Source organism: Camelus bactrianus, chromosome 1 (genome assembly GCF_048773025.1).
Source record: "Camelus bactrianus isolate YW-2024 breed Bactrian camel chromosome 1, ASM4877302v1, whole genome shotgun sequence".
NCBI lineage: Eukaryota > Metazoa > Chordata > Mammalia > Artiodactyla > Camelidae > Camelus > Camelus bactrianus.
Genome location: NC_133539.1, coordinates 106693348 through 106720615, shown reverse-complemented (window position 1 = coordinate 106720615; position 27268 = coordinate 106693348). Strand labels below are relative to the sequence as shown.

Genomic DNA, 27268 nt, shown 5'->3' with positions numbered 1-27268 from the left:
AGATTAATGCTAAACCTAAGAGTTCCCAAGAAACTCCTCCCTTTACTAAGTTGCCCCAAACACAAAGACTTGGGGATCATAAGGGGTTCACATGACTCTTCAGGTGACCCACACACTAATCCTGCCTGTTCATGGGTCCATCAGAAGGGTTATAAGGCAACAGTTTCAACTGGAGAAAACTGTATCGTAGCATAATCCTGGCACCAACAAAGTGTGTGCCTGAGCAGTTTAGACACAGTCGAAATCATGGGCAGAGACTTGGGGAAGTTTCTTCACCAGACATCCCTGTAAGTTGGTCTGAACTTTGCAAACCCAAAGTTTTGTTAAAAGAAAGGAAAATCCATTGGCACAAATGACCAATGGACAAACCCCAGTAGTCCAAGGGCCTGGAGACATGGAATGAGAATTGATTCCCTGATTTAGTTACAGTGGCCTCAGGAAGTGTCCCTTTGCCCTGAAGTCCCACTTGTGGGGCATGAGCTTCCTCCCAGTCTCAACAAGGTCACCTTCATAGCCCTCTCCTGATATGGCAATCCGCACATCTTCCTAGATATTGTCACTGTCCTGTGGTCTGCTCTCCATCACCCGTAACATGAGCACTTAGTAATCCTCTCTCAAGCCACCCTCTGCTCTGTCTTCATCTGGAGCCTTCTCTCAGCTGTGAGCAGGTATCCGCAGTTCCCTCTGGATGCTCTGGTGTGAACAGGGAAGGTCCCTCCTGAGCAGACTGTGAATCCTGATACAGCAGAGGAAGTAAAGCTATTTCTGCCTCCTGTGAGACACTTCTTACTTCCTGCGTTATACCATAAACCAGATTTGGTCAATCCAGTGGATTATGGAGCCTGGGTAATTGTTGCTGAGTGATGAGACCTTAGGAAATGTGGATTGGTGTAGCCCCAAATAAGTGAACAGGATGGGGTAAAACCTCTGAATCTATTGTTCTTTCTGTTTTATGATGCTGTTCTTTGGATGTTTGAAGCTCTTGCAAAGAAAAGGCAGTACAGGGAGGAAAATCAAGGAACCAGAGCAGAGATTTCTCCATTCTTTGGCCTGTGAATAACCTCTGATAACTTCAATTGGAAATAGTTCAGTGTTTGTGTCTAGACTCCCTCTGCTATAAAGAACTCACTGTATCAAGAAGAAGGCGTTAAAGGAATTTTAACGATAAATGTTTGTTGAATTTAATTACTTGTGGAAAGCCTTCCTTTTAATTCTGTAACTACTTTGAACTCCAGTTTACTGCAGGAAGGAAATATTCAGGCCAACAATGCTTGTCTTATTTTCTTTGGAGCCATTGGGACCACAGTTCCGGTTTTTAACATATTTGCTAAGCAAGTAGGACTGATAAACTTGTTAAAGCATTCAGCCATTAGCAGGACAAAACCAATACACAGAGTGTATCAACATTGCCAGTTCCTTTTGCCACTGTTCTGAAGTTGAAACAGAGACCTGAGCGTTGAGTTTCCATGACCAGAGAGGAGATCGCTGGACAAAGACAATTCACTGTAGACTGAGAAAGAATCCACAGCCTGACCCTCAGGAACCTGGGGGGAGAATAACTGATGCACATTGAGAAGTGACATTGTCAACATTAAATCTTGAAAAAAAAATGTTTTCACTAAAAATAAGTGAGTTTGTGCCAGAGTAAAATCCCCTTGTCCCATGGTGCTATTTTAAACTATTCTGCATCTCCAAGAAAATGGTGCCAACCTTGTGTTTTTGGAGGTAAAGTTTTTGCTCTCCACACAATCATACTAGTTAAACATGCTCTTATTGACAAATCTGACCTGGCTACCAAGAATGTGCTTCTGGGTTTGTTCTGGAAATTACTGTATCCACTCATGTAATCTTCCCCCTTTTTAAATTTACTTGCAGATAAAAGAAGGGATGGGGGATAAGAGCAGGGAGATAAGGGAAAATAATTGTTCTCAGTGAATCAGTTGTGCCCCACATGCCACTTTTCCAGGCTGAAGAACAGTGTCTGCAAGTCCGCAGAAGTTTGTGGAACCAGTCTGATCGTGAAGAGCTGTTTGAAGGGGCTTTGCTGTTAAGTTCCGTAAGTCAGGGTTTAGTTTCTTCTTCCTATAAGGAATTGGGAACATCTTGGAGCCACCTATGCCAAGTGTCCACATACCTGGACCTTTATAAAGACTGAGTGACCATGAGAATGAACACTTCCCATTCTGGCTGAAAGAAACTGTTATGGACTGAATGTTTGTGCCCTTCCACCCCATCCCCCACCACCACCGAAATTCATGTGTTAAAGCTCTAACCCCTAGTGTGATAGTATTGGGAGATAGGGCCTTTCAGAAGTCGTCAGGTTTAGGTGAGATCATGAGGGTGAGATCCTTATAAGAAAAGGAAGACAGATCTCTCTCTGTGAGCACACACAAGGAATGGCCGTGGCAGGACACAGCAAGAAGACAGCTGTCTTCAAACTAGGAGCAGAGTCCTCACCAGGAACCCAGTCTGCACCTTGACCTTAGACTTCCCAGCCTCCAGAACTGTGAGAAGTAAGTATCTGTTGATTAAGCCGCCAGTCTGCGGTATTTTGTGTAGCAGCCCAAGCTGGCTGTGATAGAAACCCCACAGTGGGCTGCTTCTCTCTGATCTCTTTCCATCTGTTTTCATGAGAATCTGTTTTTGTACCATGGGTGAGGATGGAGCTGCTCTTCAGATTTGGAGAACTGAGACCAGGCCTCCAGTGGGGAAATGGCAACTTTGTCTGCAACAGAAACCCTTAATAGGCAGAACTGTCTTCCTCACCTCTGCATTCTCTTCCTTTTGTCCTTCCACACAACCCACAGTCTGTCTTCTTGTTACACCGCTTCTCTTTAAATGGAGATCCCTGGTCTTCCTTATCTCAGTGCCTGACAATCACTGTGCACTCAGTACCCAAGTCAGAAATCAGGGAGTCTTTCTTTTTTTTAAAATTGAAGTATATAATTGATTTACAATATTACATTAGTTTCAGGTATACAGCATCGTGATTCAATATTTTTATAGATTATATTCCATTTAAAGTTATCGCAAAATAATACCTACATTTCCCTGTGCTGTACAATACAATCTTGTTGCTCACCTATTTTGTACAAAGTAGTTTGTATCTTATAATCCCATTCCCCTCTCTTGCCCCTCCCCCTTCCCTCTCCCTTACTGGTAACCACTAGTTTGCTCTCTATATCTGTGAGTCTGTTTCTATTTTGTTATATACATTCATTTGTTTTATTTTTAGATTCCATATATAAATGATATTCTGCGCTATTTGTCTTTGTCTGACTTATTTCACTAAACATAATAGCCTCTAGGTCCATCCATGTTGCTGCAAGTGGCAGAATTTCATTCTTTTTATGGCTGAGTAATATTTCATACATATATGTACACTGGTCTATTAATGGACACTTGGGTTATTCCATATCTTGGCTATTGGAAATAATGCTTCTATGAACACTGGGGTACGTGTCTTTGTTTGTTTTTTCCAGATATGTATACCCAGGAGTGAAATTGCTGGATCATATGCTAGTTCTATTTTTAGTTTTTTTAGGAACCTCTGTACTGTTTTGCATAGTGGCTGCCCTAATTTACATTCCCACCAGCAGTGCATGAGAATTCCCTTTTCTCCACAGCCTTGCCAATATTTGTTATTTGTAGACTTTTTGATGTTAGCCATTCTGTCAGGTGTGAGGTGATATTTCATTGTGGTTTTGATTTGAATGTCTGTAATAATTAGTGATTTCTTAGCATCTTTTCATGTGCCTGTTAGCAATCTGTATGTCATATTTGGGAAGATGTCTGTTCAAGTCTTCTGCCCATTTTTTAATTGAGTTGTTTGTTTTTATGATATTGAGTTATGTGAGTGCTTAGAAGTCACCCTGGGTCTAAGTTGCCTCTGTGTCCCATGACTGAACTCTCTCCCCAGTGGTGGCAGTCTTTGGGTCAGTGCAGAGCTGCAGTGTGAAGGAAGCAGGACTGGAGCAGTTGCTCAGCTCAGGCTAGGGTGCACACTGGGACAGTGGTGGGAAACCGGGCAGCTGCTCTCTGCCCTGCTTGGGAGTAAGCCATTGAGTTCACGCGCTCCTCATGAGTGGAGTCTAGGCTTCAGGGAGTCATTATTAGCTCTTCTTTCTCCTTAATCTTCATGTACAAGCTATGTTAGTTCAGGTCCTTCAAGAAGCAGACCCCAAGATGATACTGTGTAAGGATGTTGTTAAGATAAATGCCAGTGTGAGAGAACATAGGAAGGGGCTGTGAAAGGCTGTCAAATCTGTCAAATCTCAGGGCAAGTCTGAGAGAAGCTAGGGTGGAAGTGTCCTAAGCTGCCTTGCCCAAGGCTGTCCTTGTCCAGGGAAGATTCAGCAAAATCATTAGAGAGTCCTCAAACCAAAGTCAGCCACTAGAGGAGTCCTGTGCCCCCCAGGAATGGGTCCACCTCAGTATTCTTCCTACACACTGTCACTGCTGGGAGAAGCCTGTGGGAGGAGTGGCCTCAGCACAACTCAGTGATATATTATTTCATGTCGTTGTGTGGTAGCCGCATGGGTCACTCATGCTGTCTCAGCACAGAAGCAGTGATTGGAAAGGACCCTGGGTAAGACCGAATTGCTGATCTTAGAGATCCTCTTGGAGAGATAGAAGGCAATTGGGACTCCTCTTGGGGACACAGATGCTGGCAGCAACCATTTTGGGAGCTTGTCTACCACAAGGACACAGGTGCAGACAAGTACCATGCTGGAGTCCTCCCTCTAGCCTGTAAGGAGCTAGCTGGGGGCTTCCCTGCTCACCAGCCAGCCAGCACCAGTCCTGGGCCTCCCCAGCCACACAGCCAGCCACCCCCAGACCAAGATCTTCTCATCAGTGGGTCAGCACCAGCCTCAGACCCCTCTGGCCCACAGCCAGCTGATCCAGAATCCCTGGGCCCCATGGCCAACCATACCAGGGCCCAGCCCTGCACATCAGGAGGCCAGCACCAGACCTAGGATGCCTCCCCCTCCAGATTATGCACCCAGCCACACTGGGACCCAGCCCACCTCCCAGCAGGCCAGCACCAGCCTGGAACATCCTGGACCACACAGCCAGCCATGCCAAGACCTGGCCCCAGCTACTAGTGCACCCACATTAGGCAGCCCCATCACAACAGAAGGACTCATACAGCTCACACAGCTGGCACCCCTAGAGCTTAGAGCTCTGGTGACCAGAGAGGAGTGTGCTGCTGGGTCCTATAGGAGTCTCCTACATAAGACCACTTCTCCAAGATCAGTAAACATAACCAATCTTTCTAATATATAGAAATGAACTCAGAAAATTAGGCAAAATTGGGAGACATTTTGACATACTCCTCTAAGGAAACAGGAATATGTTGCAAGTGAAGGAACAAAACTCCAGGAGAACGAAGCAAACTGGAGATGAGCAATCTAACTAATAAAGAGTTCAAGGTAATGAACATAAAGATGCTAAATACAGGAGAAGAATAGATGGACACAGTGAGAAGTTTAACAGAGAGTTAAAGACTGTAAAGAAGAACCAAATAGAGCTAAAGAATACAATAAGTGAAATAAAAAATACACTACAAGGAATCAGCCATAGGTTAGATGATGCAGAGGGAACGGATCCATGAACTGAAAGACAGAATAGTGGAAATCACCCAAGCAGAACAGAAAAAAAAATTTTTTTAAAAATGAAGATAGGTTAAGAGACCTCTGAGACAGTATCAAGCATACTAACATTTGCATTAAAGGAGTCCCAGAAGGAGAAGAGAGAGAGAAAGGGGCAGAGAACTTATTTGAAGAAATAATTGCTGAAAATTCCCTAACCGGGGAAAGAAAACAAAAATTCAGGTCCAGGATGCACAGAGTCCCAAACAAGATGAACCCAAAGAGGTCTACACATTATAATTAAAATGGCAAAATTAAAGATAGAGAATCTCAAAAACAGCAAGAGAAAAACAACTAGTTACATACAAGGAAACTCCCATAAGACTATAAGCTGACTTTTCAGCAGAAACTTTTCAGGTCAGAAGGGAGTGACACAACATGAAAAGATGCTAAAATTACTAATTATCAGGAAAATGCAACTCAAAACCACAATGAGATATTACCTCACACCTGTCAGAATGGCTATTATCAAAGAGACAACAAGTAGCAAGTGTTGGTGAAGATGTGGAGAAAAGAAAGCCCTTGTGCACTGTTGGGGGAATGTAAATTGGTACAGCCACCCTGGAAAACATTTTAGAGGTTTCTTAAAAAATTAAAAACAGAACTAGTATATAATCCAGCAATTCCACTTTTAAGTATTTTTCCAAAGAATACAAAAATAGTAATTCAAAAAGATATATTAACCCCTATGTTCATTGCAGCATTAATTATAAAAGCTATGGAAAGAACCTAAGTATCCATTGATAGATGAATTGATAAAGAAGATGTGGTACATATATGCAATGGAATATTATTCAGCCATAAAAAAGAATTGGGGGAGGGTATAGCTCAAGTGGTAGAGCACATGCTTAGCATACCAAGGTCCTAGGTTCAGTCCCCAGTGCCTCCCCTAAAAATAAATAAATAAACCTAGTTTCCCCCCCCCCAAAAATGAAATCTTGCCATCTGCAATAACATTGATAGACTCAGAGGGAATTATGCTCTGTGAAATAAGGCAAAGAAAAATACCACATGATGTCAGTTATGTGTGGAATCTAAAAACAAAACAAACAAGCTTAATACAACAGAAATAGATTCATAGATACAGAGAACAAACTGATAGTTGCCAGAAGGGAGGGGGTGGGGGAATGAGTGAAATAGATGAGGGAGCTTAAGAGGTACAAACTTCCATATACAAAATAAATGAGTCATGGGTATGAAATGTTCCGTGTGGGGAATGAAGTTAATAATAATGTAACATCTTTCTATGGTGACAGATGGTAACTAGAATTAACCTGGCGATCATTTTGAAATGTACAGAAATATCAAATCACTATGTTGTAACCAGGAACCAATATAGTATTGTAGGTCAATTATACTTCAAAACAAACAAACTTACAGAAAAAGAAATCTGAAATGTGATTATCAGAGGTGAGGTGGGGGAGGGGGATTGGATAAAGGTAACCAAAAGTTACAAACTTCCAGTTATAAGATAAATAAGTACTGGTGATATAATGTACAATATAATAAATATAATTAACAGTGCTGTATGGTATATATGTAAGTTGTTAAGAGAGTAAATCCTAAGAGTTTTCATCACAAGGAAAAAAATTTTTCTTTTCTTTTTCTTTTTTTTTCCTATCTATATGAGATGTTAGATAGTCACTAAACTTATTGTGATAATCATCTTACTATGTATGTGTCAAATTATTATGCTGTGCACATTAAGCTCTATAGCTCTCTATGTCAATTACATCTCAATGAAACTGGAAGGGAAAAAAAGAATATAAAGAAAAAATATCCAGCATCCGAGAAAGCAAAATTCAGTGTGTCACATCTGATCAAAATTACCATGCATGCAAAGAAGTGGAAAATACAACTTATAATGAAAAGTAAACCCAATCAGTTGACCAACCCAGAACTGAACCATGTTAAAATTAGAAAAAAAAAATATTAAAAGTTATTATTAAAATATTATTATGTTCAAAAAGCTAAGAAGAGACATGGAAGTATAAAAAAGACCCAAGTTAAACTAGAGATTAAAGCTACAGTGTTAGAGATGAACAATATATTGATGAGATAAGTGACAGATTTGAAATTGCAGAAGAAAAGAATATCCTTGACATAGCAATAGAAATATGAAAGACATAACAATAGAAGTCATCCAGAAAGAAAAAGGAACTTTTTTAAATGAACAGAAGAGCAGTCAGTGAACTATGGAACAACCTCAAGCTGTCTGATATATGTGTAATTGGAATCCCTGAAGAAGGATACAGAGAGTGGTGATAGAGAAAATAGTTGTAAAAATAATGCCAAAATGTTTCCAAATTTGATGTAAATTATATATATAAAGCCACAGATCCAAGAGATTAACTAACCTCCAGCATAAGAAGCATGAAGAAAAGTACACCAAGACACATCATAATAAAATTGCTCAGAACCAGGGTAAAGAGAAAATTCTAAAAAGCAATCAGAGAAAAAAATCCTCACATTACAAAGAGGAACTAAGGAAAGGATGGCATTATTCCTTCATTGTCAAAAACGATGTAAAAGAGAAGACAGTGAAGCAACATTTCAAAGTACTGAACAGCACCAGCAACAACAACACAAACTGTCAACCTAGAATTCTGTTCCCAGTGAAAATAACTTTCAAGTTGAAGGCAAAATAGAGATTTTTTTTTAGCTATACAAAAGCTGAAAGGATTAATCACGAGCAAACCTGCACCACAGGAAAATGTTAAATGAAGTCCTTGAGGTAGAAGAAAAATTATACCAGGAAATATGAATCTGTACAAGGGAATGAAGAACACCAAAAATGGTAACTACATGGATAAACATACAAGCATTTTTCTTATTTCAGTTCCTTTAAAATATAATTCACTGTTTAAATAAAAATCAAAGTAATACCGTTTGGAGTTTATAACACATAAAAATAAAATGTGTATCAAAATGGCATAAAGGCTGGGAGGGAAGCAATGAAAGTGTATTATTATAAGGTTCTTACACTCCGTAGGAAGTGGTATAATATCCTTGATAAACTGTCATAACTTAAAGATGTACACTATAAATGCTAAAGCATCCACTAAAATAACACAACAAAGCTTATAGCTAATAAGGCAACAAAAGAGAAAATTGAATCATATTTTTGAATATTAATTGAATCAAAATATTCAATTAATCCAAAATCAGCCAGAAACGGAAGAAGAGGTGAACAAAAAGCAGGAGCAATTTTTAAAATTAATAAGATGAGAGACTTAAAATTAACTGTATCAATAATCAAAAAATGAAATGGGGAGAAAATAGAGAGCACATATGCAAAAAAATTACTCTTCTCAGTAGCTGTATTTTTCTGAGATTTGTATGTGCATATTACAGGTTAAAGTAAATGAGCCATTATAGGAAATTCTAATTCTCTTCTACCCTAGGTCCTTGAAATCAGGATTTCTGGTGTGAAAGATAGGAGAAATTGGTGTAATATATAAGACGTTAAGGGAAACATCCTGTAATCTTGAATTTGAATTGGAAGTATCAGTATGAATGCATGAAGTGGTGTGTGTGTGTGTGTGCACATGCGTGCGCGCGTGCACAGTTTTCCTAGCTCTGTCCATTGAAGAGGCCTGGAACCAATGACCAATTCAGTAACAATCAACAACACTTGTACCCAGATTGTGGTCATGAAATATCATGTCTCACAAAGAGAAACAGGGGCTTCTTGGGGAAAATGATTCATTTAATGCCTGAGAAGAAAAAAATACAGAAGAGTTTGGAGTATATTTTCACACCAGATAGCAAGGAAAGAGTCATGTCAAAATGACTCAGAAGTAGGGGTTTCTACTAACAAAAATAGGACACATAGCTTTAAAAGGCAAAAGTGCAACTGACTGAAACTTATATGTTTTCACCCATAGGTTTTAAAAACTGATTGACCAGTTTTGGACTGTGATAGGGATTCAATTCATTATCTGAAGACTTGTAAGAGAAAGAATCAAACGTTTATCCTATGTTTCCTGTATAAAATTGCACTATTGGTTATTAGCTGTAAAAATAGTAGTACTCTAAAAATTCCCCAAAAAAGAAAAAAATACAAAAAAATTTTTGAAGAAAAAAAAGAGAAAAGAGAAAAAATCAAGAAAAAACAAAAGTAAAAAAATATTCCAACTAGTAAATGAAAAATACATTATTGAATTAGAATATTACTATTTTCTTTTTTAATTTTTAATTGAAGTGTAGTCGATTTACAATGTCAGTTTCAGGTGCACAGCAAATAAAGCAGTGCAGTTATACACATATGTACATGTATATTTTTCATATTTTCCATTATGTGTTAGAATATCACTATTTTTCAACTCCCAATTAATTACTGCATCTAGACATTGAGCATCAAATGCTGCTAATATCACAAAAAGAAAGAAAACCAAACGTTGTGTGCCTGCTGTTGAAGGAACACAGCACCACCTATGGTCTTTTCAAAGGGATTTTCCCCAAGTCTGATAAAGCATCTGGCTCCAGCTGCCAATTTGCAGGGAAAACAGAGGATAAAGGAACGTGCTGAACTGCACCAAGGGCAAAATCCAGACTGTGGAAGACTACACATCAAAAGTCCTGGAATCTTCATTTGAAAAGTGTAAGGAAAAGAAACAGTGGAGTGAAATCCTGAAGAGTAAAAACCTCTTAAAGACATAATTTTTTGAATGGACGAGACTAAACTATAGTATAGGATTGCCCACAGGTGAAAAACTATAAAGAAACACAAGAAAGTAATAACTGTAAAAGACAGGGTAATGGATACTTTCGGAAGAAGGAAGGTTATTGAGATCAGAATGGGGCTCTCGAGGGACTTCTGGGGTAAATGGCAAAGTTCTAGTCATCTGGGTGACCTGGATGACAAGAGTGTTCACCTAATAATTCAGTAACTATACACTTATCTTGTGAGGTATTCTGATTCTGCGTTTTGTTTGACTTTATCATTTTATTTTATAAAAAGACCTAGACCTGTAACCCAGTGATTACAGACTCCTTAATAGTAAGTCAGAGACAAATAGTAGAGTAACAAATTGCCCGTTAACATAAAAAGTTTATAAATCAGTAAGAAATTAAACTTCAATCCAGTAGAAAATTAGGGAAAGGCTATGACCAGGCAGTCTACAGTAAAAGAAATACAAATAGACTTCAATATATGAAGATATTCAGTCTTATCCATACGATAATTAAAAGCTGCCCTAGAATACTATTTTTCATCTCTCAGTGCCTGTGAAATTTAACAACATAAGGTATTGGAAAAGGTGTGGAGAAACAGTTACTCTCACAGATTGCTGGGAGCATAAATTTGTACAGCCTCAGCAGAGAACAGTTAAGCCATACTTAGCAAAATTATAAACCAATATATCCTTGTCCAGCAATTCTATTACCAAGAATTTATCCTAGAGATTTTGTTGCACATGAGTGAAATGACATATATTTTCATTTTCACTGTGTTTATTTTCAAAGGGTTAGGAAGAATGCAATGTCCATCAGAAGGGACTGGTTTAATAAATTAAGATACATCCATACAATGGAATAATACGCTTCCATAAAAAAACAAGGAGGAAATTTATACACGGACATGGACTCATCTCCAAACTATATATATTTTAAGTGATACAAAGCACGGAAAGAAAAGAATGTGTGGATTGCCACTATCATTCTCAAAATAGAGTAGGAAAATAAATTCAACTTTTTTTTTAACTGAAGTATAATCAGTTACAATGTGTCAAATTCCAGTGTACAGCATATATTCATTTTCATATTCTTTTTCATTAAAGGTTATTACAAGATACTAAATATGGTTCCCTGTGCTATACAGAAGAAAATTTTTATCCATTTTTATATATAATGATCAACATTTGCAAATCTCAAACTCCCAAACTTATCCCTTCCCATCCCTTTTCCCCCAGTAACCATAAGATTGTTTACTATGTCTGCAAGTCTAATTCTTTTGTAAATGAGTTCATTAGTGTCCTCTTGAGAAATTCAACTATTGATTGACTCTAGGGAAAGCAACTGAGTGACTAGGAAACAGACAGGAATAGATTTTTCATCATATGCACCTAATATTATTGGAATTCTGTACTATGTGAACACACAAGCAATTTAAAAAAACCCAAAATTTAAATTAAAACAATTGAGTATCCCAGCAATGACTGATGAACACAGCCTTTTGATGAGAGTTCAAAAGTTTGATACAGTTACTAATGAAGAATTCAGGAAATCACCAGGAACTTCCCACCTTGTATTCAATAAGTTAATATGTAGAGAAGTCCAAAATGGACAAAGAAAAGCAACTGAAATGCTTTGGAATCCTTTGATGTTCTTCCCTAGCCTTTCATCTCCATATTATATATATTAAAAGTAAAGATAGTGGTCATATCAATATTTCACAGCATTCTTCCTTATTACTATACTTTTGTATACTTTTAGGAACTGATTTTGAATCTTCTTTATAATTTCACTACTATAATTTATACTAAAATTTAACTTTCTACATTTGTTAAATTCCTAGGATGGAGTCAGTTATCTTCTCCCATGTGGTTTGGAGTAATTGGTAGTTGTTGTCAGGCAAGAATTAACATGTTTACAATGTTAAGCTATCACATCCAGAATCCTAGACTACTTCCTCATTTATTTAAATAGTAAATTATTTCCTTTAATACAGTTTTCAGTATTTCTTTACGGAAATTTTGTGCATTTTTGTTATATTATTTTCCAGGAATGTTTGCATTTTTCTTGTTTCTGTGTTGTTGTCTCTATCACTTAAGGCTTATTGCTGTTTTAGAAAAAATGCTGTGATTTTTAAAAGTGTTTTTGACTCTGGTAAACTTCTGTTGATCTTGTTTATTTGTGTGAATCTTTGTATTTTGCTGTTTTCCTTTCTATACAGATTATCTACATATAGATCGTCTGCAAGTAATGTTTCCTTTCCAACCTTTATATCTATTTTCTTTTCTTATTTTATAGCTTGAACCAAGGCCTCCAGTAGGTATTATATTAAACAATACCTGGGATTCAGATGTCCCTTTGATTTGCTCTTGCACCACTATGTTCCTCTCATTTGTCACACTGCTGTAGTTGAAATTTCACAATTATTGATGTGATTATTTTATTAGTATTAACTTCCCTACGAGCTCTATGAAAGCAGGAATTATGACTGGTTTTTCTCTTCATTGCATCACTGTGTAGTGTAGTGGGACATATTTATCTCAATAAATACTTCTTGAGTGAATGAATAAATGAATGGCCTAAGCTGATAAAGAAGAGTTAAAAGCACCATAGATGAGGGCCCTATGTTTCTTACTTTGTTTTTTCTTCACCTATTACAATTACAAGTGTATTAACATTCAGGAGCATACGTTTCAGTCAGGGTATTTAGGTTGCAAGCACCAAAACTCATGCTGGCTAAATTAAATGAGAGGGGAATTTAGTGGAAAGAGACAAGATGGGAACTTGGGATTAGAAGGTGAAAGGAGGGCTGAAACACTATGCTAAGAAACGAGCAATTCTGAGGGTGTAGAGTAGATAGTAGAAACTACTCAACAGTTTTGTCTGGGTACTGCCATTGGGACAACCATTTTCATCTTTTTATCTCTCTGATCAAAATCCATATTCCAGGGAGGGAGCATCCAACTGGTATAATTTGAGTCACATGACTATCCTTGGACAGATGAGGGCAACACCAGTGTAGTAAGTAGGGGTGAATCCCGAAGACATAATGTGGTACTACCACCAGAAAGAGGAATTGATGCTTGCGGGTCAAGAATCCTTGACTTCCGCAACTTACAAGTTTTGGGTTTCGATCACTTTAAAGGTCCACCTGCAATATCGCCATTTCAGATATTAGGATAAACTAGAAACTAATGAAAAAAGTGGGAGAGGGAGTAACAGGGTGAAGGAGTTCAGAATGGGAGGAAGTATATCTGAGTATTCCTTTTAAATATAGTTTTGGTAACTACAATGAGGTATCAGTTCACACCAGTCAGAATGGCCATCATCAAAAAGTCTACAAATAAATGCTAGAGTGTGGGGAAAAGGGAACCATCCTACACTGTTGGTGGGAATGTAAATTGGTGCAGCTCCTATGGAAAACAGTATGGAGTTTCCTTAGAAAACTAAAAATAGAGCTACTGTATGATCCAGCAATCTCACTCCTAGGCATTTATCCAGAAAAGAAGGGAAGTCTAATTTGAAAAGACATAAGCATCCCAATATTCATAGCAGCACTATTTACAATGGTCAAGACATGAAAGCAACTTAAGTGTCCATCAACAGATGACAGTATAAAGAAAATATGGTAAATATATACAATAGGATATTACTCAGCCATAAAAAAGAATGAAATAATGCCAATTGCAGCAACATGGATGGGACCTAGAGATGATCATACTAAGTCAGAGAAATAAGTATTATATGGTATCACTTATATGTGGAATCTAAAAAATAATACAAATGATTTATTTACAAAACAGAAACATAGAAAACAAACTATGGCTACCAAAGGGGAAAGGATCAGGGGGAGGGATAAATTAGGAGTGTGAAACTAACAGACACTATTATATATAAACTGGATAATCAACAAAGAATTAATGTATAGCATAGGAAACTATATTCAATATCTTATAATTACCTATAATGGAAAAGAATCTGAATATATATATATATAACTACTTTGCTATACACCTGAAACTAAAGCAATATTGTAAATGACAAGCCCTTCGTCTGTGATCTGAGTTGCAAATGTATTCTTCCAGTTTGTTGTGTATCTTTTAACGTTGTTTATGGTGTACGTGGTAAACAAAACACCATGTTTTTCTATTAGTTCAAGTCTACTTTTGCATTTTTCGAGTGTATTTTAAGGTTTTCCTCACTATAGGTTTTACACATTTCTCATTAAGCATTGCTTTTTGTTTTTGCTCATATAATGCTACTCACTTGTAGTTGTGTGTGAAAACTATTGATTTGTGTATTAATTTTATCTTATTACTTTGCTGTATTACTTTATTTACATATTGCTTTAGTGGTGTATTCGTTTTTGAAATCCTGGTGTTTTCCACTCGTCTGTATTAGATGGTTCTGCCTTTGCAATTCTGATGCCCCTCATTGTTTTCTTTTGCCTGATTTGCTGTTTTCACTGATTGAGTGTTGAAATGTAGCAGACATATCTTCCTCTTATTCCTTGACTTTGTGCTTACTTTCCTTTGATGGGAATGCTTATAGTATTTCCGTTAAACAAGATGCTAGATTTTACTTAAAAAAAAAAATCAGACATGGGTGTTCACCTTTGTCAAAGGCCTTTTCATCATCCATGGGGATAACTGTGTTTGTCCTTAGATCTATTACTGTGTGAATATATGAACAGACTTCCTGATATTGAACCATCCTTGTATCAGTCAGGCTATGTCTTAAAATGTGCTATAGATTCTGTTTGCTAATACTTTATTTAGGAAGTTAGGACTCAATATTCATATGTGAGATTGGTTTGTGGGTTTTTTGAGTAGTCTTTATCAGATTTGGATATCAATGTTACACTTGCTTTATTAAAAGAAACTATGAACTTTCCTTCATTTTCTCTATTTTGGAACACTTTATCTAACATTAGGGATTATCTGGCCTTTAAAAGGTTTGGAAGTTTCTCCTGAAACCATCTGAACCAGGAGTAGTCCCTTGATAACTCCTTCTATAGAAATTATTTTCACTTTCTCTACTAGGATGAATTTAAATATTCTATTTTCCTAGGAAATTAGTCATTCACTTACCAAATTCACTTGTACCAAGTTATGCAAAGTAGTCCTATGTTTGTTTGAATACCCTGCTTCAGTGGCTACTTCTCCCTTTTATTTACTTTTTGGTATTTATGCTCTTTCTTGATTAGGTAAGCTAGAGGATTTTGTCTGTGTGTGTATGAGAGAACTACCATTTATCAACTGTATTACTTATTTATGTCTAATTATTTTCTGTTTTTACCTTGATTAAAAATTTCTGGAAAAGAAACGCTAAGTGTCAGAATATATGGGATTCAATTAAATCAATGATGGGGGAAACAGTTTTTAAATACTTTATGTGAGAATTTAAATCAGTGAATTACTTAACTCAAAAAAAGAAAGTAAACAAAAAGTGGAAGGCAATAAAGATAAAACCCCATGGTCCTAAACCTTTTTTGAATCAAATGCTGACAAGATGACAATTCTCTTATATTGGCTCCTGGATTTGGACTGCCATGAGATGATGAGATCCTGGAACAGTCTTTGGATTCCGTGACTACTGGTCCAAGTTCAGAGCGACAGTCTCCTCAAGTGGCCCAGGCATTCTAACCAGAGACAGGACAGAGGTGTAGTTTCTCCACATGGATCTTTAAACACGATGCAATAGTAGCAATCCATTATGCAGCATGAGGCGTAGCATTTGTGCAACTTGATCCCTGCTAGTAATTAACGCTACGCTGAACCATGCCCCAAATGACCTATACAGTTACTCTAGACATCAAAATTAAAGCTAAATATAAAATGTAAAAGTCAACAGGGTTATGCTAATCTCAGCAATTAATTGTAAGATTTTATGTTGACCAATGTTTAATATTTAATTTATTTCCTGAAATCTGATCTACCATCTTCAGTTTCAGTTATATTTGACAGACATTAAGAGCTGACCAGGGAAAATATTTGTAAGAAATGAAAAGAAAGCATATATAAGTATATATACAATAATGACTTAACTCTGTAAAACAAAATATAAATATGCCATATTTTATACATCAAAATATATATTTACAGTGGTAGTAACTCCCTGAAGGCAAAAATCCCTTAGTCAACTTTGTAGGGCCATCGTATAGAAAAGTGCCTGGTACAAAGTAGGTGTTCATTAAGTGTTTGCTGAAAAAAACTGAAAGTGAATAATAAATATTCTCAAAAAAAGGGGGTACTTAATCAAGTAATATACAAAATTTTAATATTTATCTGAAACATACAAAGGCCTAAAGATAAAGTTGATACCTAACTAAAAGTTTCTTATATAATTTCATTATTACAAAGTTAAGTCTTGAGTCAAAAATCCAATTCTAAAAATATAGTCTCAAAAATCACATATCTACATATAATACTCAGACAAGCAACTTGTCTTAGGCTATATCATCATCATCTACTGCAGCATAGATGGCTTGATTCCTCCTCTTAATTTTCTTTCTTTGTTCGGGTTCACGTTCATCACTCAGCCTCTTCAACGGCACTGAGGTTAAGTCCTTTCCATCCTCCAATTCCACAGGCTCACCAGGTTTCCCCTCCTTGCCAATTGGGGAACCTGATGTATCATCAGAAGATAGAATCATGGAACTTGGCAAGATCCTGACGTCAGAGAAGCTTGCAGAAAAGTCCAAAGCTTGATCAGAAGAAGGGTCTACAGATGGTGTATTCATGTCACTGTGTGCACTTACAATACTATCTTCATATTCCTCTTCTTCATCTAAAATTATCTCATCTGGATTAATCGAGGACAGGGCTGATGTGTCTGTGTTGTATTCACTGGGGTCTTCTCCAGAGTCATTGCTCTCCACATCGTCCTGCCCTTCATAGTCATCACACAACTGATGTTTTTCTTTGGCCTTCTGAAGCCTGACATTAATGTCAGTGATGCCAAGTCGAGCACAAAATTCAGTAGTCTGAGGACTGATCCTATGAACCAACTGCATTTGTGTCTGTGGCTTGCTAGGGTCATAGCAAGGAGCAGTTACACTAAAGTTACTTGGAATTTTGAGGTCATGATTCAATTTTTCCAATACTTCATTCATAGCTTCTTTTGTTGCACTGTAATCCCACCTGTAAAGTCCAAAACAATAGCTTTTTATATTTTAGCAGCCTTGGACAGTAAATGATTAGATCTAACTATGGGCTGCAGGAGCAAGGATAAAAAATAAGCCACATTTTAAAATTCCATTTAATAAAATTACAGTTAATTTAGCAAAGGACAGTTTTGAAATAAAAACAAAGAAAAAACTACCCTTAACTCACACCCAAAGACAAGTACGAATTATTTTAATGTGTGAACCAAATCTCCACCATCTTACAGTTTTAAGCACTTACACACTTACTTGGGTCGGTGCTCATCAGCAGTCCATTTTCTTGGATCTCTTAGATGGAAAACTTGCAATTTTCTTACCAGTTAGTAAACTTTGAATTGTTCTGATTTATTTAACAGTAATTCCCTTGATTAAAAATAATAATAAAAAGGTGGAGGGGACAAAAACTATGCATGCAATGGAGGAGGCAAATTCTACTAAGGTCAGAACCTACCTTGTATGCAGGCCATTATTTTCAGGCATATTCCACAGGCGCTCAGTCACGTTAATAAGATCGTCAGTAGCCCTGAGAATAGCCAGCCATTCAGTGTCATACTCCAGGTAATCAGGAGCACTGGGGTCATGTTCTATTTCTATTACCTACAAGAAGAAATAGGTAATTTCAAGAAATAAGTATCTATTTTTAATATTCTAAGAATGTCAATATAACAACAAAATTTTAAATGAATTTAATTAAATGGCTTAAAAACATTAATGTAACTTAAATATTCCCGAAGAAATCTGAAAATATATAAATTACAAAGAGCACAAATAAATTCAGAAAGTTAATACTGTTTTTTAATCACTGGAAGAGTAAAACTATATTGCAAAGTTCATTTTCTTTTTACCTGAAGAAAGTCTCTGTGTGGTAAGCATTTGTCCAAGGCTAGAAATTTCGTTGCTTTGGCTGACTGTCCTTTATCCTTGGCCTAGACAATATGAAGCATGATTTGAGAAAGACTGTTAAAACATACACTGAATAGGATGGAAATCATCTTTATCAGCCATACCCCTAAGTGGTGTGTCAAAGTAACAACTGGTACTTTTCCAAAACAAGTTAGCTCTACACCCACTTGTGCAATGATGAGCAAGGCACTTATACTCTGGGCTTCAATTTCCTTACAAAAGTCAAAGCAGAAAGTAATGGTGGTGATGACAATGTTAAATCAAAGCATATAACACACATAAATCAAAGCATATAATACAGATTAAAGATAAGACAACAGAAGAGCTTAAAAGTAAATTGGTAGAGCTAAAACGTACAGGAGAAAATTTCTGCAATCTTAGGTTAGGCAAAGATTTCTTAGACACAACACCAGAGTAGATGTATATACTACAGTACGACAAAGTACTATTCACCAATAAAGATGAAATACTGATACATGCCACAGCAAGAATGAACCTCAAACGCAAGCAAAGGGAAGAAATCAGATGCCAAAGACTATATATTGTATGATTCCATTTATATGAAATGTTCAGAAAAGACAAATCCATAGAGACAAAGCAGATCAGTGGCTGCCTGGGGCTGAGCGCAGGAACAAAGACTGACAGCAGACAGGCACAGAGGATTTTCTGGGGTGATGGCAGTGTTCTAGAACTAGACTATATGATGTTTGTCCAACTCTGGAAATGTACTAAAAATCACTGAATTCTACACTTACAACAGGTGAATTTTATGATGTGGAAATTATACTCCAATAAAACTATTTTTTTAAGTGAATTGGCAGGAAAAAACATGAGCAGGACCGCAAACATGAAGGTCACGTTGGAAGAAATAGAAAGTGACTCACTAAAAACAGTAAGGCACATGGAGGAAAAAAAAACAAAAATGCAAGCCATGGGACATCCTACTGAGGACCAGGTTTCAACTGAGTGGTGGTGAGGGACACAGAGAGGTGGAAGGCACAGAGGTCACGGACAGGTCTTGGCCACGGGGCAGTTCTGAGGAAGGATGGTCTTTGGTGTTGGGAAAAGGGCTCCGACAGAACACTGGTGAGAGTCAGAGGCGGTTGAGGAGCCAAGAAAAAGGGATCAGACAGAACACTAATTCAGAGACACGGGTCCCTAAGGTCAACAATGGAAGACGGAGTGTGGGAAAAGTAAATCAGGTGCTTCAGTAAAAATCCAAGGGTGTCATAAGCCCCAAGGGACAGAAGAGAGTAACACAGATGTGGAAGAGGTGACTGATGTTGACACATGACTTGGACATTAGAAGAGCCCAAAGGAAAACGAAAGGAGTAACCTCGCCTCCTTCTCCTAGTGAAGCTGGCGAGGGAGCATAAGCCCACAGCAGAGGGTCCCACAGGACTGTTTCCAGACAGAACCTTCCTAACTGGGTTTGAGGAACATCGTTAAAGTGCACCTCCACCACAGAAAGGGGTCTGCTTAAGTTCAGGAAGCTCTGCACCAACCTCCCTCCCTACCCATCTTGGAGAAAGGTAAGGCCCGTTAGCATATCAAAGGGCCTCAGAAATTCTACAGAAGCCTCTGAGAAGAAATCTCGGTTAACCCAGCATTTTCTGTGTCTTCCCTACGGAATACTTCATGGGAAAGTCAGAGTTCAGTCAGAGTAGGAGGTGAAAGGAAGAACCGCTTATTTCCGTAAAAGCCTAACTATAAATCTGTAACAATATGTATTTATTCTCTAGCCTCCATCAAGCACCATCACCCAAGGAAAACTCTGGGAGTCAGTCTAGACTCCCACCTCCCTCTGTCACTAAATCTGACGATTCTGCTTCAGAATCTCTCGGAACCTGCATTATTCTCAATGTTCCTGCTTTGCCTTGGGTTAGAACCTCATCTTTTGCTTAAATAGCCTCCTTGCCTCCTATTTTACATTACTCCAATACATACACAAAACTGCTGCCAATGTAATCTTTCTGCAGTGAGAACCTGATGTCATCACTCTCCAACTTTCCCCATTACCTTCTGGTTAAAACCTGAACTCCAGAGCAGGGCCCAGGAGGCAGCTAGGATCTTGTTCCCACGTCATCTCTCCCTGGGCCTCAGCCACAGGAACCAGCTACAGTTCCCCAAAGGTACCAGGCTCTCAGCCCTCCAGCCTCTGCACACATCAGTCCCTCTACCTGCATCACCCTGGTCATCTGCTTCCTCCTGGCACCATCAGTGCCTTTAGAAACCTTCCATATCCCTCCATCTCTCTGGCCACGGCCCCATCTCACCCTGCCCTGGCTTAGGTTTTCCCACAGCATCCTGGCACTTTTTGTCACAAACTGACTACGCTGTTTTATAATTGCTTGCTTGGCCCTTCCCCTCACTGGACGCTGAGTGACTCACAAAAGGAAAGCTGTCTTTGATTTTTTTCTCTGACTTTACAACTGTGCCCATAGTGCCTAGCATGTAGATGTTCAATAAATGTTTCTTAAATCAAAGAATAAACACTTTGTTTTCTACCTGATGTTGCATCAAGGCTGCAAACTTCACATGGAGGTGTGCGGAAAACCAGTAAGTAGGTTTTAAGTGCTCCAAAAGCTCTGAGGCTGCGGGACTTCCTAATGTGTTATTTTCCACTTCTTGTCGGAAAAAAGATTTAGTCTTAAGAAGCTGCTTCTTATTTCCATAATGATATATACTTCTTGGCCAATCGTGAGATAGGAATATGTCCATAGGCTGCTTCAGCTTTAATGGAAAAAGAAAGCTCTTAAAAACAGATTAACCAAAAGCAGTCCCCTCCATTCTCTCCATCACCACACAACCATTTACCCATGTAGGTCTCTAGATTTCTGTGTTATTCATTCTAAAGACAGTTTATTTAAGGAAGTCACAGAATACTGAGCTACTCGCTCATCTAGCAAAGAGAAAACTTCCTCTCTGCCTCACAAATCATCCTTATTTTCCTTGGCAAGGCAGGTCCATAGAGACACACTTCGATTAGGCTGCCAATCAGCTATGGTCTTAGCACTGGGTGTCTAAAATCTCTAACAATCATTGTTCTTTTCCTTTTTGGTAAAGAAACTACTATTTTAAGATCCAGTGACACCAGATTTCATGAGACTTGTAATGTAAATGATACAATAAACCTAAAGATACGTTCCATTTTTTTCCTAACAGATTCACACAGTAAACACCAAAAAAAAAAAAAACAAACCTCTTGTTTACTACAAAAATTATAGTAGAGTTATTTAAGGGACCTGGTGTCTTCATGAGGAGCACACAAAATATACTCCATACTTTCAAGTAATCCAAAACAAATACTTGGAAAACAAATTAATTTAAGTAAGTGTTCCAGAAAATACAAAATGTAAGATAAATATGACTACACTGAAAAACTTGAGTGGGCAAAAAGTGTTGTGAAAATTCAGAGAAGGTTGATGACTTTAAACTAGACACTGGTTGGGAAGTGGTATCTAAGCTGGGTCTACAAGGACTGGTAGGATTCAGATGAGTGAAAGGGAAAAAGCACTCAAGGTGAGAACTGTCATGAATAGGGCACACCTGCAAGCATTCTGATGCTCCTGTAGAGGCTGTTGTACCTGGTGAGAAGGGACTGAGTTCGGACCTGGTAGGCTCTACCACTTAACCATGTGGGAAGTCCCGGGCAGGTCCCGGTTACCTTCCCTACCTGGGCCTTGGCCTCTCACCCTTAATGTGACAAAGTAACACCTACCTCACAGCATCTGAGTGACAATTATTTGAACTATCACGGGGGAAAGTTGCTTAGCCCAGTGTCAGGCATTTAATGGCTTCTCAAACAAAAACCTAGTTTCACCTACTCTCCAGTTAAGTCAGGGTTTCCATACTACCTTCATAATTTTCCCATATCCTCTATCATCTTCACTGTTACTTATTTTCTATTTCATATCATTATATGAAATAAAACATTTAATATTTTCTTTAAAGTATCACTTTATCCCAATATATACTCTAGCCTTAGCCTAAGTAACAGTATCCAAAGGTGTGGATCAAATATTTTATTTTATTATTAACTACTAAAATCAACGTATAGCCATTAAAATAAAAAAAAAAAAAGTTCACCTGTGAACCTCTTAGAAACAACTGGGGATCCAAATTTTAGAAATACTGAATTGAGCTCATCTTGGAAACAGTAGACTACAATGATCAAAGTACATTTTGGTGCAGAATTACTTTAACATTTTTTTCCAGTCTGCTGTAATGTACTTTTTTACATACCTGTTTTAATTTGTACACTTCGATATTTCTCACATGATATATACTCCTTATTGTTGCTGCATTATAAGGGGGGCACTCAAAGTGACCTTAAATTGAAGAAGACAAATAAGCTATATTCAACTCCCTTAAACATTGCAAGTACAAATACATACACACACTTTTCCAATGCTTTTGGTTCTTAAATTTTTCTTTTAATTTTATTAGTATTTTCTACTAATAAGTAATCATAAACTAGAAATTAAATAACTGTGGGGGCTTATAATTTTTAAAATTAAATTATATGTAATTCTGAAATACACTGTTTATTCACATTGCTAAAGATTTAAAAGATACCATCAGGAAGGTATAGGTTAAAGGTATAGGGTTCCTCCTGGAGAGTAGACCAGTGGGTGCCTAGGGCTGGCGTAGGAGTCAGGATGACATTTGGCACAAAACGTTTAGGGATAATAGGACTGTTCTAAATCTGGATGGTGGTAAAAGCTGCATAACTATAAATTTACTAAAATCACTGAATTATATACTTACAATGGTATATAAATTTTACTGCAATAAAGCTACTAAAACAAGAGGAGGGGATTTTCCTATGCCTTCTCCCAGCCATCAGTAACCCTACCTATGGGCAAACAGTGTTAACCAGGTTTTAGTATTTTATTCCAGAGAAATCATCTACACATATAAAACACCTATTTCTTTATTCCCTCTTTTTTTTTTTTTTTAACACAAATGGCAGTATATCTTCTACATGTTCCGTGCCTTGTTTTTTTCACTTATTTTGGAGTTCTTTTCATATTAGTCACACATAGAGCGCCTGCTTTTTTTTTTTTTTTAATGACTTCAAAGCATTACATTATAATGCTGTATTTAACTAGTTCCTATTTTTTGCTATTACAAACAAGGCTGAACTAAATAAATTTATTTATATCCTTTTGCACCTGTGGAATATATCTGTATATCAGTTCCTGGAAGATGAACTCCTGGGTCAGAACACCTTTATTAATTTCCATAGATATTACCAATTGTCATCTAAAGAGTGGTTCCAATTTCCACCCACACCTGCCATGTAGGAGATGGACTATTTTTGTGACCCGTGCCAAGTTTATAATCACAGGGAGCAGGGCAGCAGGGAACAGACTTGTGATTTAACAGTTACCTTGAGGATATAAGTTTTAACTGCCAACTTAATTCATAAGTTTTAAAATCAATGTGAATCCAAGCTATTTCTTTAACTTTAAAACCTAGGTATAATTAATTCATTCAGATACAGTGTGGTATGCTTATACAATGGAATACTATTCACAAATTAAAATGAATAGATTAGAGTTACATGTGTCAACATGGATTTCAAAAACATATTAAACAAAAAAGCAAGTTGAAGAAAGATACATATAAAATGACACACTTATATGAAGTTTAACACATGCTGTACAATACAGTGCAATACAATGTTTAATACATGCTATGCAATTCAACACATGCTATACAATGTTTAATAAGCTGTTACTGATACAGTAATGATATAAAATAATCAAGTGAATGATAAACACCAAATTCTGAATAATGACTGCCTGGTGAGGTAAGGGAGGAATAAAAAGAGAGAGATGGGATTGAGGAAAGATAAACAATGAACTTCAATTATATCTGCACTTTTTTATTTCTTAAAAATCAAAATTCAAAATGGCAAAATAGCAAATAAAACTAGATGGTAGACACACAGATAATACATTCTAGTGTTCTCTGTTTTCATATGTATAAAATATTTTATAACAAATTTAAGAATAAACTAATCAGTTCATAGAAGAAATCCAATAAAAAAGTCAATCTGTATATATTATGCTTAGTTACTCTGGGGCATGCAAGTTCTAAAGTTTAAAAACAATTCTCAAAATAACAATACCTTTTCGATAGTCATGAGATTTAAATATACCAGAGATTCCACCAATCCTTACGCCTCGGTATTTTACTACACCTGCCAAACCTGAAAAAATACACAGTTAAACAAAATTACTGCAGGAAAAGCGATCTCTTTGCTAACTGAACAAACAGTTTAGAAGCCTAGAATTCCATGCAGTCCTAAAATTATTTGAAAATTAAGTATCATGATGAGGTTACTATTTTACATAGGAATATGCCAACAATACATAAGGCAGACTAGGGAGGGGAGGACTAGAAGCAGATCAGGCAAGAGACTGAGCAGAAAGGAAGGAACAAATGAGATAGGGCATGTTAAGAGGGAAACAGACATACGTAATTTGGCACATAATGGAATATGGAGATGGGGCAGGGGAAATAAGGGAAAATGTCCTATGATGGATTTGTCTGTTATAAATCTGGAAGTCAAAAGTTTAAGGTAAAAAGAACCGGCAGCTTCTGTATTTAATTTCTGATTGATAGTTTACAGAAAATTTCATCTTTTCACAACACTGCAGTTGTCAATCAGTAATAAAGTAAAGAAATTACATTTCTGAAGTTACAATGTCATCATTAGAAACACCTATAAACATTTAAGTGAAGAGATAAAAGCACTATATAGTTTAAAAGGATTAAAATCAAACCTGAACCTAATCAGGTCTGTAAATCTAAATGCAGATTATAGCCAATGCAAAAAATATAAGGAACATGTTAAACAACACGAGGAATTCCAATTCAGAATGCAGGAAGTTCTACTAGACAAATGTCGCCATTTTCTTCAACAAATAAACAGCACAGGGTGGGAGTTGGGAGAGAGGGTGAAAAGGGACTATGAGGCTTCAGAATCATGACAATCAAATGAAATGTGCAGACCTTGTTTGCATCCTATTTGAACAAGTGTCAACTGTAAAACAGACATCTTTGTGATAATCAGGGAAATCTGAATATGAACTAGGCAATAGATAATAAGGAATTACTGTTACTTTAGTTAGGTATAATCACGGTACTGTAGTTGTATTTTTTTAAACCCTCACACTTAAAAATACATGCTGAAGTATTACAAGTGAAATAATCTGATGCCTGAGATTTGCTTTAAAATACTCCAGTAAGCCCCTCCTGCAAAGCAGTTAGGGGAGAGTGGATTGAATTAAGGATGGCGGAATAATAGTTGTTAAAGCTGATTAATAAGTACATAGATTCATTATGCTATTCTCTATTTCTGTATATGTTTAACAATTTCCATTATAAAAAATTTGAGTTTTTTAAAATTTTATTAAAAGAGTAGGAAAAAAATAAGGGATTGCAAATAGTATGTAAGTTCTTTGCAGTAATATTAAGTATTGCTTAAAACACCAGATGATGCATGGATATATTTTCATGACTACTTACTTAAATTAATTGTTTTAATTAAATTTTCATGATTATTTAAATCAAGAAACATTCCTAAAAGACCGTACATCTCAAGATGCTGATCAACTGGTATAGAAATCCTGACAGGCTCTTCCATCCCATCAAACCAAGAAATTACCCACAAACACATACCTAAATAATAAATGTTGGGTGCCACCCAGCCACCGTAGGGTAACTCTTGCAAATGATTTGAGGCTTCATGGTTTCCCCCAATGAAAATTGTAAGAACTGGGGCCTTTTTCTCTCCAGAGTAATATCTAAAACACAAGGGTAACGTCAATTGGCATAGCAGAAATCGGGGATAGAGGAAAGCAATTGGGCATATCTATACCATCAGGCATAGCAGAAAAGCGAAATACGGTCCGAAGTAAAAAATCTGAGTTCATCATAAAAAGTTTAAATCCTCTAAACCAACTGTCCATCCTTGTCCTTAGGAATGAAGGGCTGCCGCCTTGGGTTTCAAGCCAACGTATGTTCAATGAGGTCAAAAACTTTGTCAGTTCACTGCTGTAACTTTAGCTTCCAGAATGAGGACTGGCGCATAGCAAGCGTCCAGTAAAAATTCCTGGATCATTAAATGGACTAGTCCCCGAGTCCTATCAAGTATACGGTAGATTAACTTGTCAGTTTCTTCCTGCAAGTTTTCCCCTCAGGCTGCGATCCCTTCCGAAACAAATAAAATAGATTAAATAAGAAAAGTGACATTTACGAAGGGCCAGTTTCTAGAGATAACAAAGACGGGGTACTAAGAGAGACGGCTGTTCAGTGGCAGACGGGATTCGAACCCAGCCCAGGTTCTCTACCCCCACTGCTGGCTAGTCACACCTCGCACGGCGGGGTCCGAGGCCCGGCGGCCTCCCTCACCTGTAGAAGGTCTGCATGTGGCGGTACTTGGGCGGCACGGCCATGCAGCGCAGGTCGGCCTCGTTGCGCACTGCCTGGAAGTCGCCGCAGCACAGCAGAAGGTCTATCGGCCCGGGGCCGCGCCGCTCCGCCAGCGCCAGCGTCTCGTAGATCTTGTCCAGCTCGCCGTGGCAGCAGCCGGCCACAGCCACCCGCATCCTGCCGGCCCGAGGCGGGAAGCGCTGTCCGCAACCCCTCAAACCTGAGCCAGCCCAAGCCGGACTGATCGCTCAGCTCCCGCCAACCTTAACTGAGATGCCGCCTCTTACAAGTGAGACTCTTGCAATATAACTCACTTCCGGTTTCCAAATCTCGCGAGAGAAGGATCGGGACGGGGAAGACTAGCACCGGATTCCAGGGAGCTGGTGAATCAACTCAGGCTCTACGTATCTTGTCCCGTCTTTGAGTC

At 37.7% G+C, this 27268-nt stretch overlaps 1 protein-coding gene across 1 annotated transcript; it reads right to left on the bottom strand.

Moving 5' to 3' along the window:
* Positions 1 to 15698: 15698 nt before the first annotated feature.
* Positions 15699 to 27169, bottom strand: DBR1 (debranching RNA lariats 1). Its single transcript, XM_010952298.3, has 8 exons — positions 26821 to 27169; positions 26089 to 26213; positions 24533 to 24613; positions 22639 to 22724; positions 20902 to 21126; positions 18336 to 18416; positions 17942 to 18087; positions 15699 to 17467 (listed from the first exon to the last, which is right to left on the bottom strand). The coding sequence occupies exons 1-8, from the start codon at positions 27015 to 27017 to the stop codon at positions 16774 to 16776; spliced, it is 1635 nt and encodes a 544-aa protein (XP_010950600.1). The 5' UTR covers positions 27018 to 27169; the 3' UTR covers positions 15699 to 16773.
* Positions 27170 to 27268: the final 99 nt, after the last annotated feature.

What these genes read in the sequence shown, in the direction of transcription:
- DBR1 (XM_010952298.3), bottom strand. Translation starts at nt 27,017, where the DNA reads ATGCGGGTGGCTGTGGCCGGCTGCTGCCACGGCGAGCTGGACAAGATC. An exon ending in CACATGCAGACCTTCTACAG is followed by an intron (nt 26,214 to 26,820) that starts GTGAGGGAGGCC and finishes CTTGTGTTTTAG; the next exon opens with ATATTACTCTGGAGAGAAAA. An exon ending in ATCTCATGACTATCGAAAAG is followed by an intron (nt 22,725 to 24,532) that starts GTATTGTTATTT and finishes CTTCAATTTAAG; the next exon opens with GTCACTTTGAGTGCCCCCCT.